The following is a 19535-nucleotide window of genomic DNA, read 5'->3' as shown; positions in this document are numbered from 1 at the left end:
GGTTGGTTCCCTTTGCCCGTCTCTACTCAATTATTCTACTACTCGGCTCTCAGGAATCTGCCATTGTGTCTCCCTTCTTCTCTCTTGTCTGCATGTTCCCCTTTACCTGACCCTTAAGTGCGAGTCCCAGCAGAACCCTGATAACACTTGGCACCCATTCAGGTAGCTCCTTTCCTCCACTCCCCCACGCCACATTCCTGCCAGCCCTGCAACAAAAATGCTCTGAAGAACCTGGCACGCACATGTAGGAGGGGGCAAATTCTGTGCCTGCCCCAGGCTTGCAGTTTGGGGGGGCAATGCCCTCCTGCTCCTCCCTTCACAACTACACCCGTGGCGTGCACGCACAAAATATCCCCAGTTTGGTCAATGTCTGCAGCACGGCCAAAAAAAAAGCCGAGCTGAAGTGAGAAGACTCGCCATCAAAGTGCAGCAAGAGGTGGCCTGAGGTGAGGGAAAACCAGTGAAAACACCCTGTGTTTAAAGAGAGGCTTGCCCCCACTGCATGTTAGAACAAGGAATCCTACGTGCGTGTGGGAGGCGCCTCTCCTGCTTCTTTGACGGGTATTTCTGAGTGTCAAGGTAAACACACAGATAAACGGCAAGGGATCTCCACCCCCAACCTGTGTCTGTTCAGACATGCACGCCACTCACTGATCCAGTGCAAAGAGAGGAGCCGGTATCGCACACTTGAGAAGCTCCAAGCTGAGAGTCACCCCACTCAGAAATGAATCAGCTCTGTGCAGAAGGAAGTTGTTTCTTCCTGGAGAGGAACTCAAGATGCTTCATGAGATCTGATTTTTTTTTTAAGGAGGTGGCAGGATGGAGACATCATCTGTCTGTGAATAAAAATTCTTCCTGCAAAGAAATGGCGGGTGCGGTATTGGACAACACCCAGCACACACTCATACACACATCCATGCCACACACACTGCCACTACCACACGCACACAACTGCACCATGCACACCCTCGCCACTGCACACATGGCCACTCACAACCATCGGATGTGCATGCAAAGCCATGTCATCCACACACACAAAGCGAGCGGCTGAGACGCATGCCCTCGGATGCAGTGTCATAATGTGATGGAGGGTATCTAGGCCCTGGCATAACAGATGCTCGTTAGAACTGGGTCACTCTCTTAAGGCTCATCTGAGATCAGGTCCAACTCCTATTGAAACTAAGGGGAACTTTTTTATTGACTTCACTGAGACCTGGACGGGACCTCTGCTCATCTAGCTGCAAACAGCAAGGACTCACGGTGCTATTGGAAGTCCTGCAGTTCCAGAGATGAGCCTCTTCCATTGTCTCTGCTGAATCCAGATTTCTAAAATGTGTGTGTGCCATTTGCTTCCCCCAGCACCGTTGAGCACTGGCATTGGGTGTGCATGACCCAGGCTGACTAGATTGTCTCCAAGGAGGTGGGGGAAGGAATTGGTTCTGCTCAGAAATGGCCCCTGTTTAAATGATAGAGAAGCCATTTCCATTTTCCATTTTTAGCCCCCACAGCCAAAGTGGCCATTTTCCAGCGTTCATGGAAAGGTGCCTGAAATGAGATGGCAAAGATCTGGTGGAGGGAACAGTGTCCCCCCATCTCACGAACATTTACTCAGCATGTTGTGGGTTTAGGGGATGGAGTTGCTTTGTTTAATTTAAGGGAAAGGAGACATTGCATTGTGATTGGAGATGGGAACGTCATTTAAGGAGGAAATGCCCAGTGATGACTAGAATGGGCTGAATGTATTTGGTGCAGTTGGTACTACAGCTGCCCCCTTTAGCCCAGGTGTTGGTGCATTTATCGGGGATGTGGGAGGCACACGTTCGAATCCCAAACCAGACTCTTTCAATTCACTGAAAATTCTGGAAAACTTCAAATTAGTTTTGATCCTCATGGAATTTTTGTTTCAATTTTTTTCTAAACAGTTACTGAATTGAAAAATCAGCTCTGCGCCCAGCTCTAGTGAGGAGACCAGTAAAGGCATCAGATTCCCTACATGAAAGATCTCTCTTTAAATCAGGCTGGGGTGGACAGTGGCAAAGGATTCTTCACTGCTTTGTACCCTGGAGCATTCTGAAGACCGCAAATGAAACCAGCCAGTAGTGAGTCACCACCATCATTTTCTAGAGCACCTGCATTCACCATCCCAGCCTACCGTGTCAGAGCTGATAGAATCACTGCACCTGGAGATACGGCTGCAGAGATACATGGGTTGCCTGAGGGACTAGGAGGGTTTCCTAGCTGACAATGTTTCAATGTTAGGGTTTCCTAAACAGCAGCCACGCTACCGACAATAATTGCTTAGTGTTGGATGGAGTGTGCAAAAACAAAAGCAGGGAATCCCATGCATTTTTGTGGTTAAGATCTCAGATCTCCATAGCTAAAAAATCATCAACAAGAGGCTCATCCCTGCACAGTACTGAGTAGCATCGGCTCCTGTTGAAACTAATGGTACCAACATCTTCCTTGAGCTGTTACTTTTGTTTCCTGAAGACCCTTCTGTCAGGATGCGTTTAGAAGTTCATGGATGTTGAGAGAGATGCTGATTGCCTACAGCTGTCCACTAAAATGGGCCATTCCATTCCCTTCCAGTCATTTCCGCAAGGGTGCTCACTGGCTCTTATAAAATTAGTTCCACTGCCAGAATCACTAGTTATCGCTAGAGGTGGGATCTTAATCCAGCTTTAAACCTCCCCAATGAACAGACTTATTTGAATCTGTGTCAAGAGCCAATGTGGAGATGTGTTTAGGGCCAGAGTGCTGGTTCTAGCCCATCTCTGTGTGTAGGATATTAACGCATGGTATTTGTGGCTCCCAAGTTGAGGTGGTTCACAGAAAGACTCTTACTCCTGGGACTGAGTATCCTGCGAAATCCAGCCTCCCAAAGAGGGATACCTGAGCACCCTGGGATCAGAATCTGCCCCATCTAATCCAGCAACAAGATTTCTTCCCGCCTTTATTCTTCAGCACTTAAAACGCCCCACAACAAGATCTGGGACACAGGCGTAAAACAAGACACAGCCCATAATGAAAACTAGGCTCACCCAAAGCAAACCACTGCCCCACGCCTATAGCATAAGCCTGCTCTCAGAGACGCCATGATGCCTACAGGGCAACGCACCCGGGTCCAAGGAAGAAGAGATTTCCAGAGCCAAGGTCTCCCCACTGAAAAGGCCTCCTGATGCTGGACACTAGGGGCTGTTAGCTGTGGGGCATTGGCTAAGGGGAAGAGGTGTTGCTCTGGTAGCATGAGTTGGAACCATATTGGGCTGTAGAGATTTAATACTGGTGGGCATGGCCTAGGATGACCGTACAGCAAGTGTGAAAAATCGGGACGGCGGTAGGGGGTAATAGGACCTTGTATAAGACAAAGCCCCAAATATTGGGACTGTCTCTATAAAATCGGGACATCTGATCACCCTAGCGTGGCCAAGCCCACTGTGCAGTCAGACTGCCTCCTTGCGCAGCAGCTGCTTTCAGGTGCTCCACAGGATCGTGCTGAGTGGCAGACACGTGGCTGGTTGCTTTGGGCAGGAGCGCTCTGGGGCCTGGACAAGCCGTATGCGATAACTCTATCAGGAACTGCAGCTTCCCTCCCAGCTGAGACCTCCTCTGGATTTGCGATGAACTGTAGCTGCACACAGGCTACATCCATGCTACAAGCTCGGGATGTGAGTCCCCTGCTCACACACACGTGTGTATGCTCGCTTTCAGCACGCTAGTGCCAGTATAAATAGCAGGGCAGCCGCAGCAGGGATACGGCCGAGCTGGGCCGAGTACACACCCATGGGTTTGTACTCAGCATGGCCCAGTCGTGCTTCTATTGCCGCGGCCACAGCTATTTATACTCGGGCTGGCTCAAGTCTGGGCACGCAAGCAGGGCAATTACAGCCCTAGCTCTCAGTGTAGACACAGCCATGAGTGGACGCCGCAGTCGTCAGTGGGGATCAGAGCTCCTGTGTGGAAAGCAGGAAGCCTGTCCATTGCACGCAGCGGAACTCCCTTGGCTGTCAGTGAGAGGCAGGCTCTATAGCTGCTGGGGCCTGACGCTAAGGGGAGATCTGACCTAAGGCAGCGAGTTACATTACCCTCCCAGGCAGGCTTTGTCCCTGCCTGGCTGTGAGCCACATGCAGCACCATGCATAGAACAGTTGTGCACTAGTGCAACTGAAGTGAATTGCTGGGCACAGCCCCCCGCCTCATGGAGCAGTGGTAAGTCCCCAGCTTCTTGGCCCATCCCCTGCTCCCCCCCACTCCAGCGCACAGTGGGCAGAGGGGTGGGTCCAAGGAGACTTGGTTGAAGGGCAATCCTCATCTGGCAGTTGAAGGAGCTGAGCTCTGGGCTCCCTTCCTAGGGCCCCCCTGCTCTGAAGCCGGAGCAACCTGGCTGCCTCGGTGCCAGATCAAGCCCTCCATCCTACTTATCTCGCTGGATGTGTGGCTAGGCCCAGCAAGCCGGGCTGCACTGGGCAGAATCCGGGCCGTGGGGCCGAGAACACTCTGCCGATTTGGCACATGTAGGTGTCAGTGAGGGCTCTGTCCCTGGCCTAGGGATGTTATGGCCTTTTGCTTGATGTAAACTCGCTCCCTGCTCTCCAGCTGCACAGCCATCCTGGCTCCAGGTGAAGCTCCGGCTGGGAAAGTTGGGCCTTGCCCTTGCTCCCCCTGCCTTCTTATGCTGGTTCACCAGCCTGAGATGAATTCTCTTCCCTTTGCACACTTCCTGCAGGGCCACACCTTCTGTGCTGGGCAGAAAATAAGGGAGGTTGTTGCATGGAGATGAGCTGGAAACCTCATGCTGCCGTTCTCTCCCTGTCTCCCTTCTGCAGGGGAGGTCGTTCAATGGCATAGACCTTAAACAGGGCTGCTTTGGGGGAGCTGACGGCTTTTTTGTTAAGCAGGAAGTGTCGGGATAGACAGAGAGCTGTGCAGGTGAGTGCAATTTATCTTCAGTTTCACAGGAGTATTGAATATGGGACTCTAAGCTGGGTGCCAAAGAACAGCACTAGGAAACAGTGCTGACCTGAGCAGATCAGTAAACGATACTCTCAGCTCTGTCTGGAAGGAAATATACCCCTTAGTGGAGTATTTTCACTAGGCAGATGAGCACATTCTGAGTAAATCTATTCCCGTTTTCAGCTATTTGTCATATTTTGCAAACAATGTCCAACTGTTAAAGACAAAGTAAACAATTTCCCCCTCCCTTTCGAAGTAGAGTTATACACAGTGTGAAGGATCTCTGTATTTATTTCACATTTTCCTCTAAGTCATTTTAATCAGCCAGGCTGCTGAGTTTTAGATCTGGAGAACAGAAGAGAATGCAAGAGTCTGGGGGAAATGGAAGGGGAAACAAGACTGAGGTTTTTCACATTACTGATTGCTTCATGCAAGATATATATTGTGTGAGCTATAAAAAATAAATAACCCATCCCGTATCACTAGAAGGTGCAACATAATGTGTCTGAAAGGCTCCTATCTCCAGAGTGACGTGGTGAACGGTCCAATAATCAGAGAGAAAAGGGCGCATGAGAGAGTCTCTCAGAAATGTTGCTAGGATATAGAGTTAGGGCCCAATTCAAAGTCAGTTGGCTTCCAATCAGGCTGTTGTTTTCGGAAAGCTTCTGTGTCTCAATGCTGGAAGGTCCTATATCTGGTGGGGTTTATGCCCCTCTTTGGATGCTGCTAAATTGTCCAAGCCCAGGAACTGATGATTACTATCCCTGGCTCATAAAGATTCTCCTGGAAACTAAAATGTCTTTGCCACTGGAGGGCACCAACTTGCTCTGAACTGCCTCTAATTCCCTATAATGCCCCAGCATCCCCCCACTGGGCAGTGTTCTCCACCCAGCCCCATCTCTCTTTGCATATGGGCCGGTCCTCACCTCTCACTCCACCTGTAACCGTCATCTGGACACTGCACAGAAGCAAACAACCCTCAGGCCTCTGTTTGCATGGGCAACTTTTGTACCGGAGGGATGGGTGGGTCTCCTTGCCATCAGCAGAAAGCAGAAGAGCCTTCAGCCTCATGGTATCAATCCATTGAAGGAGACTCCGTCCACTTGTGCGTTACAGTGATGTGAGTCAGGGGATCCAGGCACAGCATTCTTGTCCCCCAACAGGCTTACAGCAAGACTCCATTGTGTCATGGCAATGGGGCTTCAGTCATGTCCCTGAAATGTTCTCTATCTTGGAGGATGTGGATAAGGTCCCATGCCTACAAGCAGTGTCCCACTGAATAGTTTGTGGGCCTTCTAATAGGCCTTTCTGTCTTCCGCTGCAGAAGCCACCAGAACGTAACAGAGTAGCAATGTCTATATTTAGCCTTGTAGGTTTGTCTGTAGCGTCAAGTGGGTTCTTTGGAGGCCAGCTGTATCCATGTATTTTTCTTATGTTTGTAATGTTGTGTAAAGCACAAAGACACAACACTGCTTTGCAGCGAAACCAGGCTTTAGCCATGCTGGGAGCACAGATGAGGTGTTACCTAGGCAACTACTAATATTAGTTACACATTTTGGGGCCAATCTCCATGCCGGCGTGTCCCTAGGTCCCATTGCAAGGTCAGGACCTTGGTTAGGACCCCCTGCCTCCTGGGAAGGGTGGGCAGGCTCTAAAGAGCCTTGATGAACTGTTTACAGCCCACGAGCCATTAGCAAATTGTTCTCTTTGGCTCTTCCCTCTTCGTTATGTGTGGTATGTTTAGTCTCCTAGGTCACATGATGTCATTCCCATTGCGGGCCCAGTTTAATCAGATACATAGTCCCATTGATTTCAGTGGGCCTGCTCACATGGTGCTTTACTTTAAGAATGGGATTTAGCACTGGCTGAATCCAGCTCTGGAGAACCATGACCTTTTGAGGACAAGAATCATTCTGTGTCCAGCACTAATGGGCCATGATCCTCTTGGTGCTTCCCAATATAATTAAACAACCTAGTGAATTTCCAGTTCAAATTCCCAGACAAATAAACATTCCTGCTAGAACTCATGAAACGTGGGATATTTTGTGTGGACAATTTCACAAATAAATGGAGTCTTGCAGATACCAAATAATTTGACCCCAAGAACCAAACTGAACCAAACTTTGATTCACAAATATTTGTGACTCAGTCCTTCTACCATTCAGCCAGCTCTCACATTCACTCACTTCCTTTATAGTGGCTTAAACTGAATGTTCTTTTTTGGCTCTGATCCAAAGCCCGTTGAAGTCAATGGGAGTCATTCCAATGGGCTTTCAATCAAGGCCTTTGTATCTTCTATAAAATACTCCTGATATCACCCAGAACTGGCTTGTCCAGTCCAGACAACCTTTATTCCTTCCCACGATGCATTTCATCACCGTGGGCACATTCTTTCCGCATGAATAGTTCAAACACCCAGTGATCAGACCTCTAAAGAGCAATCAAGGCTTTTGGTTACAGAACTTGCTGCTACCTCAGGATAGGGATTGAAGCGCAGAAGCCATTGGTTGTCTCTGTTCTGGTTATGGCACATTTACTCATGAATTTGGGGCAACTGTGGCTTTGCAGTTTTATTCCAGCACATTCGACAACTGGGCAACATTGTCATTTTTGTAAAAAGGCCAATTTTGCAGGGAAAGATTTTGAGCATTTGCCCTTTTGCAGGTTTCAGTATTAAAAAAAAATAATTATCCAAATGAAAATTTGGAAAATACAGAGGTGTACACTCAAAAACTGTACAATTTTTCCGGACAACTGGAAGCATGTTGACTCAAAAATTGTCCTGTAATTTGAACAAAGCAAGGCAAACATCACAAAGCCCTCCTTGGAAATTCAAAATGAAATGCAGAAGATCTCTGCTGAGGTTTCCAGGCCCTCTCTGTGATTATTTGCCCGCTGCTATTTTCAAAGGGTGAAATTCACCCCAGTCCAGAGGGCCAGTAAAAGGTCTCTGTGCCACTTAAGTCCCTCACTAGCCTGCTTCAGTGATGCATGGGCTTTTTGCTGACAAACTGCACAGTGATTGCATAAAAATTAACATGGGGCTACTCTCTTGATGCTTTCACAAAGAATCCCATCTCCAAGGAGACATCTTTACACTTGTAAAGGTCATTTTGCTAACTTCCCATTCTGTAAAGTCAAGAAAATGCAGCTATATCCTTTCTACCTCTAACACCGCCACCACCAGAAAAAAGCTCTGCGATCAAAATCTAGCTGACAATTGTCTTGATGAAATAAGAAGCATAATAAACTCCAGCTGACTCTCCTATATGCATTTCTTTCCCCCCTGGCCCCCGTAGCTATAATCAAGCAGAAAACTACTTGCCTTTTGTCATTGCAGTGAACAGCTCTGATTCAGTGACATGGGCCTGCATGCTCAAAAGTGAGTACTGCTTTTGCGTCTCCAGCTTGAGAGGTGTTAAAGGGTTGTGATATTCTGAAAGCACTGAGCACACCACTGGAATGGTTTTCATGTCTGATGAACATTTTCACAACACTGAAACATGTTCCTGTCGCAAATTGGGATGGAAAGTCAAAATTGCAAAAATGATCACAAACGGTGAGAAAAAAATCTCAGATCAAGTCAACAGAAACATTTCATTTGGAGAATTTCTTCATTTAGATTTTGACCTGTTTTTAGCTAATTTCTTTATTATAATTAGCTTAAATTTTGAAATGAAAAGTTGCTTTGAACGAAATCAGATTTTTTCATTTTGAAGCCTGGGAAATGAAGTATTTTGACAATTTCAAAGCTGTTTTTTCTCCCCCAAAAAATCTTTCAAGTAAAGAAAATTTGTCAGAACCGACCCTTGCCCGGAGAAAGTGTGGGGTGTGCTGACTTAGCATTTTCCAGGACAGAAATGGTTCCTTCACTGTTTCCTAACTAGCTGTACAGCGCACGCACTGCCTGACAATCAGCCACTTTAGTGTGTCTTGTGTTGAGCACTCGATCACTGGGGCACCCCAAATTACTAGTCCAGTGTGAAAATCTAGGGAACAGCTATTAGACACTAAGAAAGAAACACTCTGTAGGATCAAATTCTGCTCTCATTTATACTAGTGTAATTTAGGGTGCTCTGAAATCAGCTGAGCTGTATAGATATCCAGCTGGTGTAGCTGAGAATATAACAACACCTAGCTCTGGTATAGCAATTTCATCAGGGGATCTCAAAGCACTTCACAAAGGCGGTCAGCATCATTATCCCCATTTTACAGATAGGGAAACTGAGGCACAGAGAGGGGAAGTGACTTGCCCAAACTCACCCAGCGGGCCAAAGGCAGATCCAGGAATCGAACCCAGCTCTCCTGAGTTCCAGTCCAGTGCCCTAGCCTGGCCCTTAGACCTAAAAACTGTTCTACAGCCACCTAGACCAAGTGTGTCTTTTCTTTGACATTGTAACAAGAGAACAATATTAAAAACTTGACAGGAATTAAACCACCCACAAAATGATCTTTCCTATACCTCCGACTTGCGCCTACAGCAGGCAGGGCGTGCAGGGTTAAGGCTGCAAGGGAACCCACCCTGTCTGTTTTGTGTGGCCCAGTTGACAGGGAGATTCATTGTTGTAGTTTGGAAGGCATTTAGCTCCGGGGCTGGCCAGCCATCTGAAACTAACTAACTGGTTAATAAAGCAACCTCAGCTGGCGTGCAGGTAAAACCCGAGATGGATTGTAAGGGGGCAGGTGGTTCCAAAGTTGGTGAGGGGCATAGCCCTAAAGTCGCAGGAGTGAGCCCCGGCAGAACTGTAAATGAATCCACTGACGGCTCCACCAGTGCTGTCTCCTGGGGGTCTCTGCTCACTCCCTGCCTGGGCAGTGTATTGTCTTCTGGGAAGAGTATCCCGAAAGGAAGGATAGTCTTAGCCTCCTTCGTCTCATAGAATCACAAACTGCATCCAGGCAGCTGCCTCTGGGGTAGAGGACAGCAGACAAAGCACCCCACACTGGGAGACGGGGCTGCTGCAGCAAATAATCCTGGGACAAAGCCCCTCCGCAGCCCTGCTGGTAAGGATGGTGCCATGAGGTCTTTTATGGCCAGGCAGAGCAGTCAGGGCCTTGGCTTTGGAGATTTTAGGGGGCTTTAAAGGCAAGGCGGTGGGATATGGGCAGGAGCTGACTGTAAAGGGAGAGATGGAGTTAGTGTGGTGCTTTCTGATTCAGAGATTTGCAGACCGATTGTGGCAGGGAATCCCAGGAGGAGCAGCCAAAGAGTTCGTAAGGCTGGTCATACATTTTCCATCTAAATTATTTTTGATGGAAAATTGGGGTTCCGATTAAACCAGCTTTTCCTGAAAAATGTCTGCTCTCTGTAGACTTCTTTTTTTTTTTAGTCAAAACACTGAACAGCCAGAAAACTACAATATTTCAACTTTGAAGGCTGCTGCCGTGCCTCTTGGGAGTTATAGTTCCAGTGCCTCCTGCTCCTATTCCCCTCTGCAGGCTGGGCTCCCCAGCTGAACTTTATCTCCCATAGTGCGCTGCAGCCAATCAACTGCCATGATACACTGCCCCCTCCCGAAAGGTATTATGGCAGATGTAGTCCAGCCAGGGAGGCTGGTCTATCAAGGTGAACAGGGACGTGAGGCAGCTAAACTACAATTCCCATGAGGCACCACAGCAGCATTCCAGAATTGAAATATCTCAGGATTTGGACAATATATTTAGGTGGGGAGGAGTGGGGTGTTTTTTTTCTGAAAATGACATGGGGGGGGAATCCATATGCTGAACAAGTTCTCATTATTAAATTAAGATAATCACATTGGATTAGGATTTGGACCTACGAACTTTTCCACAGGATCTTTCAGAGACCTTCTCCTTAGCATTGTCCATGGGCCTCCCACCTAGAGTGATCAGATGTACCAATTTTATAGGGATAGTCCTGATTTGTCCTGATTTTTCACATTTGCTGTCTGGTCACCCTACTCCCACCCAACCAGGGTAGTAATGGGGATCCATCTAGCACCATTACTCAGTCTCTTTGCTTGGGCCAGGAGCCAGCATGTTGTTGTGCTTTATGCATCATCCTAAAAAGTGTGGGCTGCAGCAGATACAATTAGGGATGATTATTATTTATCTAGGGTTGCTTTGCACACTATGTCCCTGTGCAGAGGGGCTAACCCAGGCCATTAGGCGATATGAGGCAATCATTTAGGAACGGGACAGTGCAGAGACATCAGTGCCAAAGAATTAAGCAAAGGAAGGCTTTGAAGTAGACATGCGTTAAAAGGGGAGTGCTGGTGCCTGGCACGTGGAGCACAGGAGCCTGTTACTTGCACAAGGGGCAGCATGAGAGAAGGCTGAGAGTGTGAGGAGACAGAGGGACCAGAGGGGTGTACGGAGCAAGACTAGGAGCAGGAACTATAAGGGAAGGCTGTAGATTGCAATGAAGTGCACCAGGGCTTCCTAGGTGAGACTGGGGAGCAGGATCTGGTGCAGAAGGAAAAGGCCAGGGCAGTGATGGCTAGTGCTATGGAGCTGCTGCAGTTCCTATTCAGTGGCCATTTAGGCACTGGGCAAGGCACTGATTTAGGCCTGGATTGGGCCCTGGGCCAGTCCATGAAGAGGTGACAGTGTTTGGCGTGATTGCACTGCAGAGCATGAGCCACCCCGGTTAGCCACAGGGCAGCTACAGGGGGAAGAAGCGAACACTCTGCGCCTTGTCTCCGTTCCCATAAGAGAGTTCCTTACTAGCCAATTGCATTAGTGTTCCCCCAGACAGCACCCCAAGCCGTGATTCATCTGCAAATGTTACTTGGCTAATAATTTGTTTTGTCTCCCAGCCTAGATTAACATCACAGGACAAATGTTTTTTACTAGCCCTAAAGGAAGTGCCCTAAATAAACACCTAGTCACACAGGCACTTCGATGTAATAACCATCTTGTTTTCTCCAACCAAAACCAATTGGATCATTAAGAACATATTTCTGCAGGGTTAAGCATTATAGATCTCAGCCAGTGCCACCTGGGGTAGCTTTTGTGGGGGCGAAGCAGGAATGGGATGAGTCAGTGCTCAAGACGGTAATACACAGGAAGTACCATTGGTCCTCCAGCAAATGGTAATTTTGCCATGAGTCATTGGGGTGTTTTGCCAGCTTTCCGAAGGAACCCAAACCCAACCTCTGATCTGTTAATAATCTCATAGGAATAGCTGCAAGGAGATAGGACTTCTCACTGGCCACGTGGGTCTGTGTCCCTATGGGGACAATCAAAAATGGGATTTTCCATCAAAAAAAAATTCCAAGAAAATGAAAATCTTTCATTTCATTCAATATTTTTCAGGAGCTTTGTGATTAAATGAATTGAAACAAAAATGTACCACTCCATTTCAGATCAAAATTTTTCATTTGATTTAGATTTTAAATGGAAATTTTCTATTCATTTCATCAAAAACTTGAAAGAAAGGGACATTTGTCACACAAGTATTAATTTCCCCAGAAAAGCCAATTTTTTTGTTTTAAAAAAATCTGTGGACGTTTTTGGACCAAATCTGCTTCCACGCTGGGGGGTATTTTGATTCTCACACCTGCTCTGTAGGGATCAGTCACTTTTATTAGCATTGTTACTATTTATGTGTGTTACCATAGTACCTAGTAAGGACCAGGACTTCATTCTGCTGGCAGCTGTACAAACAGAACCAAACGACCTTGGATCTGGCTCTTCTGGGAACGGTCACACGTTAGTACATGCTGCAAGATCCGCACCCCAATATCAGCAAAGGTTAATACATTTCTGACCCTCTAGACTATTATCCCGTCCTCTTGTTTCCAGGTGTTAATTGATAGAAATAAAAGCATATTATATAAATTAGTTGTTTCATACCCAACCTGCAAAATATTTCACCAAGTTTTTGTTTCTGGCAATCAGTTTCATGTGGCTCCTGCTTTGTTCTCTTACTGGGGTAAGGTGAAGGCTGACCCTGCATAGCTTGTATATTGGGGGATATGCTCCAAACTCCCCAAAAAGCTTGCCTTTGGGGTTTTGCATTTCTTTTGCTGAAATCTACCTCCACGGTGTTCCATGCATTGAAATACAGAAGTCCTGCCCTAGGTCTGAATCTCAGGGCCTGATCCTCCACTCACTTTTACCGGCTGACTTCAGTAAAGTGATCCTTGATTTACATCAGCGTAAATGAGCGCAAAAATCAGGTAGCTCATTGTCCAGTGCTTTGCTTTGCAGGTAGGTTCCTTGCCCAATTTGTCATCTCTTACTAATAAGCCTTTGTCAAGGCCATGAGCAATACAGATGAGTCACTCCCCAAATGAGCTGTGACTCAGCAGGTTAAATGAAAATGTCTAGCACTGCATGGGTTAATGCCACCAGCTGACCTAGAGGTAGCCTGGGTTCAGGTGGGACAGCTCCCCTTTGCTCTGACCCGGCTTATGTTATCCCCAGCCCCAGGCTGACTTTGGTGGCTGAGATTTGCAAAGTGGCCTAAGGAATTAGACACCCAAATCCTATTGAATTGCAAGGAGAGTTGGAAGCCTAAATCCCTTTGGAAATCCCAGCCTTGGTCACTAGGAAACTGGGTCTGGATTGGACTGATGATCTGTCTGTACCAAGAGGGAGGAAGGGAAGGAGGAAGACTGTATTGGGTGCCAGATCTATGATCTACTTCACCTCTGGCCTTGTAAAACCCATGAGCCAATAGAAGCTGCTCTCTCCTCTCCCAGGTTCAAGGCCCCTGCTGTGTTTGAGCTAATGGCACTCAGCAAAGCCTCAGCCTCATTCCTGCTCCCAGCTGCGGGGTGGAGCATGTTGACTGGTTTCCAGATTCCACAAAGAAATGCCCTGGAAGCAGTTCTGGAGCAGAGCAGCCACGTGGGCCCATTCTGGAGCTGCTGGACTCCGAGCCACCAGTTCTCCTGTCACCAGAGCCCCTGCAACCACGTTGGTCAAGGGGCAGAAACTACACTCCCAGTGGCTGCAATTGACCCCGTGCAGCAGGCTATCACAATGACTCTGCCGGCTAAATCCCACCCCAGCCAGTGTTCTGCCTCAAGGGCTTCGGGGTACGTCTACACACTGCAGAAAAACCAAACCCGTGACAGCGAGTCTCAAAGCCTGGGGCAATGGTCAGGGGGGCCTCGGGCTTTGGGGCTAAAAATAGCAGTGCAGACGTTCCCGCTCAGGCAGAAGCCTGGGCTCTGAAACCCAGGGGAGGGGCCTTCTGCAGATGGATGAATTTCCCCAGCCAGAGCTCTGCTCCCCATAGCCTTTGCCCTCCTGCTGGGCACTTTTCTGCTTGAAGGGGTTGAAGTTACAGATCCTTTCTTAAAGGGGTGCTCCCTGGTATGTTTGCTCCAAGGACGGGGCAGCCTGGTGTGAGGATAAAGGTATTGAAATTTGAGTTCTTTCAAAACTAGAGTGTCTGAGCAAAACTGCTTGGATCAGCTCCCAGCTGGGGTACATCAGTGAAGCTCTGCTTATTTCAGCTGAGCTGCATTGATTTATACCAGCTGGGGATCTGGCCATCTGATATGCCCCATTGCGTTCCCTTCACCTGCTATTTCTCCTGCTTTTCTCTGACTTAGGTGAGTCTGGCTTCCCCCGACACCCATCACCATGGACTGGAAGACGTTGCAGGGCCTGCTGAGCGGGGTGAACAAATATTCCACGGCCTTCGGGCGCATCTGGCTCTCCGTGGTCTTCGTCTTCCGGGTGTTGGTCTACGTGGTGGCGGCGGAGCGCGTGTGGGGGGACGAGCAGAAGGACTTTGACTGCAACACCAAGCAGCCCGGCTGCACCAACGTCTGCTATGACCACTTCTTCCCCATCTCCCACATCCGCCTCTGGGCCCTGCAGCTCATCTTCGTCACCTGCCCCTCCCTGCTGGTGATCATGCATGTGGCCTACCGGGAAGACCGGGAGAGGAAGAACCGGGAGAAGAATGGTGAGGACTGCCCCAAGCTCTATCGCAACACGGGCAAGAAACACGGCGGGTTATGGTGGACCTACCTGCTGACCCTCTTCTTCAAGCTGACCATCGAGATCAGCTTCCTCTACATCCTCCACAAGATGTGGGATAGCTTTGACCTGCCGCGCCTGGTCAAGTGCGCCAACCTAGACCCCTGCCCCAACATCGTGGACTGCTACATTGCCCGGCCGACCGAAAAAAAGGTCTTCACCTACTTCATGGTGGGGGCCTCCGCCATCTGCATTGTCCTCACCGTCTGCGAGATCTTCTACCTCATCTTCAAGCGGGCCATCCGGAGCCTGCACAAATGGAAGAAGAACTCCACCAAGCACTTGGTCAGCTACAACCAGGCTTCCACCTGCCGGTGCCACCTCAAGCTGGAGCAGCAGGATGGCAAAGCCAAGAACAAGCCTTTGGACGCCCTCCGGGCCTCCGCTCCCAACTTGACTCTGATCTGACAGGGTGTGTTGGGGGAGGGAAAAGCCCTCATGTTGGCCAGAGAAAACTGACTTCCAAGATGGCTGTCTGCCATGCCACAAATTTTACTGGAGTATTTCAATGGGACCTCGACGGCTATGACAAAGTGCGGGAGAGGAGGTGCATTGCCAAGGCAGGAGCTCTCCCTGTTCTGCGTGGCTGACTGAGTTTTTGCATACAGGGATGTTCATCAGACTGTGGGCTGCTGCCATCATTTTGTTGGGGCCGGGCAGAAAGGACAAGACCCTGGCAGTAAGTTGCTGCAGCTGCTAATAACATGCAGTGCACAGGTGGGTGGTTTGCCTAGCCAAGGAGGATGTGTGAATCCAAAAGTCTATGCTTGTCATTATTTACATGCTATCAAGCCAGTCCGTGCAATCCTGCAGGTTGGAGCTTCCCTCCTATGTGCTCAGACAGGCCACAGGGGAAGGGGAGGAGATGGCTGGCTTTTAAGTCTTAGGAGAAATGACTAATGTAAAGTTGCCAAGGACAATATTTGTCTCCTATTCTCTTCCCCCTCTGCTAGACTCGCAGCTGCCACACCCAAAACACCAGCTCCCTTCGCAGACTCCATCACATTGCATAGAGAGGCACTTGGACTCGGTACCTTAGCGGATGGTTCATTAACCAAGACATTGATGGAAAGGGCTTTATTCTGATACTGAAGCAGTGAGCAAATCCTTGCCTTTCCAGTGAACCGTGACCTTGCCAAAGAACCAAGTCCATGGGGTCTAGCAATTGTGTGGGAATAAAGTCATGGGCACAGAGTGGGATTGTGGGTGTGTCTCTTGGGAGAGTCTCTGTAGTTTGCATCTATCTCAGAAACTTCAACCTGTCTCCAAAAGCACTCAGATCAGAGAGCAAAGAAGCCCCCTGGTTGTGCCTTCGGGTGCCTTGGGAGGGCATTAAACTTTGCCTGGGAGTTTAGTTAGTAAAACATCCTAGATCAAAACTTTGAGTTAATGCACTGGCCTGTGGTCGAGAAAGCAGCAGATGCAGTAGCTAGAACAGTGGGTCCTTGACCTAGCTTCCCCGTTCTGAACTGAATGGCAGGAGTAACAGTGACTCTGCAGGGGAAAGAGTTTTGTATATTTTCAAGAAGCAGCGGAACAGCCTAGTGGAGTTTCGGGGTTTGTGACCTGTTCTGGGCCAGACCCTCAGATGACGTAAATGGAGCTAGGCCGATTTCCACCAGCTGAGACTCTGGCCTCACAATTTTTCGTTTGTTATTTTATATTCTAATGTTCAAGCTTTGTCCAAACTCTGTAAACCCTCGTTACTGAGTAGCTTCTGGCTGAAACCAAATGAGTTCTCCTATTCCTGGTTGAAAACAGGACTGGGATGTAAAATTCAAATTAAACGTGTCAAATTCATCCCTGAGGTAACTCCAGGCAAATCCAATTGAAGTGTCAATCAAAATATACCAAAGATGACTCTGTCCCAGTGAGTTTATTGTTAACCATGGTTGGAAATCCATACCCATGCTCCCAGGTAACTGATGTTGCATAATTGACTAGGACAAGAAATAAACCCATAAGATATGAGGAATCTGAGTGTGTAGATATTTGCAGGAAGTTCTTGTTCTTTGGATTTTTTTAATTACTTTGTCAATATGTTTCTGACTAAAATAGAGTCCTGAGCAGCTGCACCTCCAGGGAGATGTCCAGACCCTCACAAAGCAAACTCTATGAATGATGCGCGTTTGTGTATATTAACAAGCAGCAGTGTTGGGTGGGAAACGTTCTCCCATCCCACAATAATTTTTTAGATTTCAAAAAAAAAAAAAATTCCTATCTTGAATCAGGACAAAAAGTCAAAATTATAAAAATGTTCATGAACTGAGAATCCAAAAAGTATTTCCAGTCTGGTCGAATGAGAGATTTCCTTTTGATAAGTTCCAAACTTTTTGTTTTGATGTTGACCTTTTTTATACTTTTTTTTACTTAAATTATTTTTACATAATTTAACTTAAATTTTGAAACAAAAAGTCATTTTGACCCCCAAACCAGCACTTTTTTGTTTAGGAAACATAACGGGTAAGTAACAAGTGTCTCGGATTCTGCTGGCACGAATTCAGGGGGTCCTAAAGGCAAACATTGGCATCTGTCGGGACCTTAAACTGTCGATTGCCAGGCTGATATTTACTGATTGGTCAATATCAGACCATAAGGACCAATGTCATCCTTGAAGGATCTGCACAGAGAAGGTCAGTCTGTTTGCTCGTACTGTTGTGCCCTAATGGCCACATGGCTCCTTTAGAAATCCCAGGAAAACATTTCACTGCCATGAAATTATTTTATTTTATTATTATTTGAGAGGACAAGATTAAAAGAGATTCAGAGGTGCGGCCTCTTTAGAAATGCTGTTTTATTTCTCATTAGCTCAGCAGCTGCCCTGCCCCTGATATTAATAATTTCCCCATCCTCCACCCCTGAAAATGAATGCCAGGTAGCCACTGACGGGCTATAGTTACACTACAGCGCCTGCGTAGCTATGCCAGCATTGCCCTCTAGTGTAGACGCAGCGTACTCCAACTGGAGTTTTTCTGCCTGTGTAAAAGCACCACCTCCCTATGGCAACAAAGGCCGCCTTCTCTGCTGCATCTGTACTAGGGGGTTTGTGAGCATGGCTTTGTCTCTAGCATCTGGGCTATATTCAAATTGCCCTAGATGTGTTGCTCAGGGCTGTGAAACCCCCGATGTAGACGTGGCAAAGTTGATGGAAGAATTCTTCCATCCACAAAGCTACCACCGCTCAGAGGGTGAATTAATGACACTGACAGAAAAACCCCTTTTGTCTCTGTAGCACCATAGCTGGGCGGCTGTAGTGTGGACATACCCACAGGGTTTGGGATTTTTTCACACCCCTGCCTGACATTGCTAGGCCAGTATAAGTTTTAAGCGCTGAGCAGGCCAGCCCTCGCTCCATTTTGCCAATTGGCTGCAGTGCGCAGGGAGTTCTCTCTCAGGCAATGCACAGCTCAGAAAAAGTTATAGACAAGAAACATTCAGCAGCCACTTGTCAAACATCTTTGCTGGGTCAAAGTCACGTTGGGACGAGCTCCGAAGCTGTTATGAACCGGCGTAGCCCGTTTCCGCCAGCGGAGGATCCATCCCGGCGGGTTTTGATTTCTCAAACCCAGGCAACTTCGTTCGTGTGCCCCCTCCCCCACTCCTGCTGTCTAGGATGCTCCAAAAAGCGCTTCACAGCAACATGACTAGTATTTAGTATTTTACAGCTGTCCTGCTGGGCTGGGGGACGCGTGTCCCACCCCCAGCAGCAAAAGAAACATTTGATTTGTGTAATCAACCAGGTAATGGAATGGCCAAATAAACACTGCATTGTTTATCTATTGGTACATGCCTGTTTTCTCTCAGGGATGTCTACGGTGTGGCATGGCCTCTGCTGGGGACCACTTGCTGATTTCAGCACAGGACCACTGTATCTCATTTAGGATACGTTGCTCCCATTATTAGGGGCTTATTGTGCTAGGGACTGTACGTACACACCGTAAAAGATAGTCCCTGTCCCAAAGAGCTTACAGTCTAAATAGACAAAGGGTGAAATGGGGAAATTGAGGCATGGAGCGGGGAAGCGACTTGCACAAGATCACCCAACGAGTCAGTGGCAAAATCAGGAAGAGAACCCAGATTTCCTGAGGTCCTGACACTGGACCACGCTATCCTTGCTCCAGATTGCCCATGGACAGTGACGTTGATTTAAGTTTGCTAAACACAAAGTGCCCCAGGATTGAAATGGAGACCAAGGGGGGTCACCAGCACAGTATCACTTTACCCCCTTGCAGCTTGAAGAGGATCAGTGCAATTGTGGTCAGGTGTGGTTAGGAGCATTGCCATGGAGAATGGCTACCAAATCTGGAGAAGAGAGGGGATCATCTCTCACGTGGTGAAAGGAAAACTCTTCTGCCTCTAGTTAGTGAAGAGATGGATGGCTGAGATACGTAGGGCTGGGACAGAGGGAGAGAGAGACGGGTAAGTGCAGAGAGAGATGGAGGCGCAGCTGGGGATGGATGGATGCATGAACCCAAGCCAACAAGTTGCCTTTAAGGGCCTGGCTCAGCCCATAGCAGAGTTGGGCCCAAACCGTGAAGTGGAACTCTAGGTGTGGCCTTGCCCTGGCCCACTGATGCTCAGCCCTGGCGTTCCATCAGCCCAGACCCATCGCTGAGACA

The 19535-nt window shown here is 48.1% G+C and overlaps 1 protein-coding gene across 1 annotated transcript; it reads left to right on the top strand.

Annotated features, from left to right (window-relative positions):
* Positions 1–4754: 4754 nt before the first annotated feature.
* Positions 4755–18664, top strand: GJB3 (gap junction protein beta 3). The gene is made up of 2 exons (XM_032802707.2): positions 4755–4929; positions 14484–18664. The coding sequence occupies exon 2, from the start codon at positions 14515–14517 to the stop codon at positions 15322–15324; it is 810 nt and encodes a 269-aa protein (XP_032658598.1). The 5' UTR covers positions 4755–4929; positions 14484–14514; the 3' UTR covers positions 15325–18664.
* The last annotated feature ends 871 nt before the right edge of the window (positions 18665–19535 follow it).

Source organism: Chelonoidis abingdonii, chromosome 25, assembly GCF_003597395.2.
Source record: "Chelonoidis abingdonii isolate Lonesome George chromosome 25, CheloAbing_2.0, whole genome shotgun sequence".
In the NCBI taxonomy this organism is placed as follows: Eukaryota; Metazoa; Chordata; order Testudines; family Testudinidae; genus Chelonoidis; species Chelonoidis abingdonii.
Note: the sequence above shows the minus strand (reverse complement) of the source record. Positions and strands in the feature narration are given on the sequence as shown.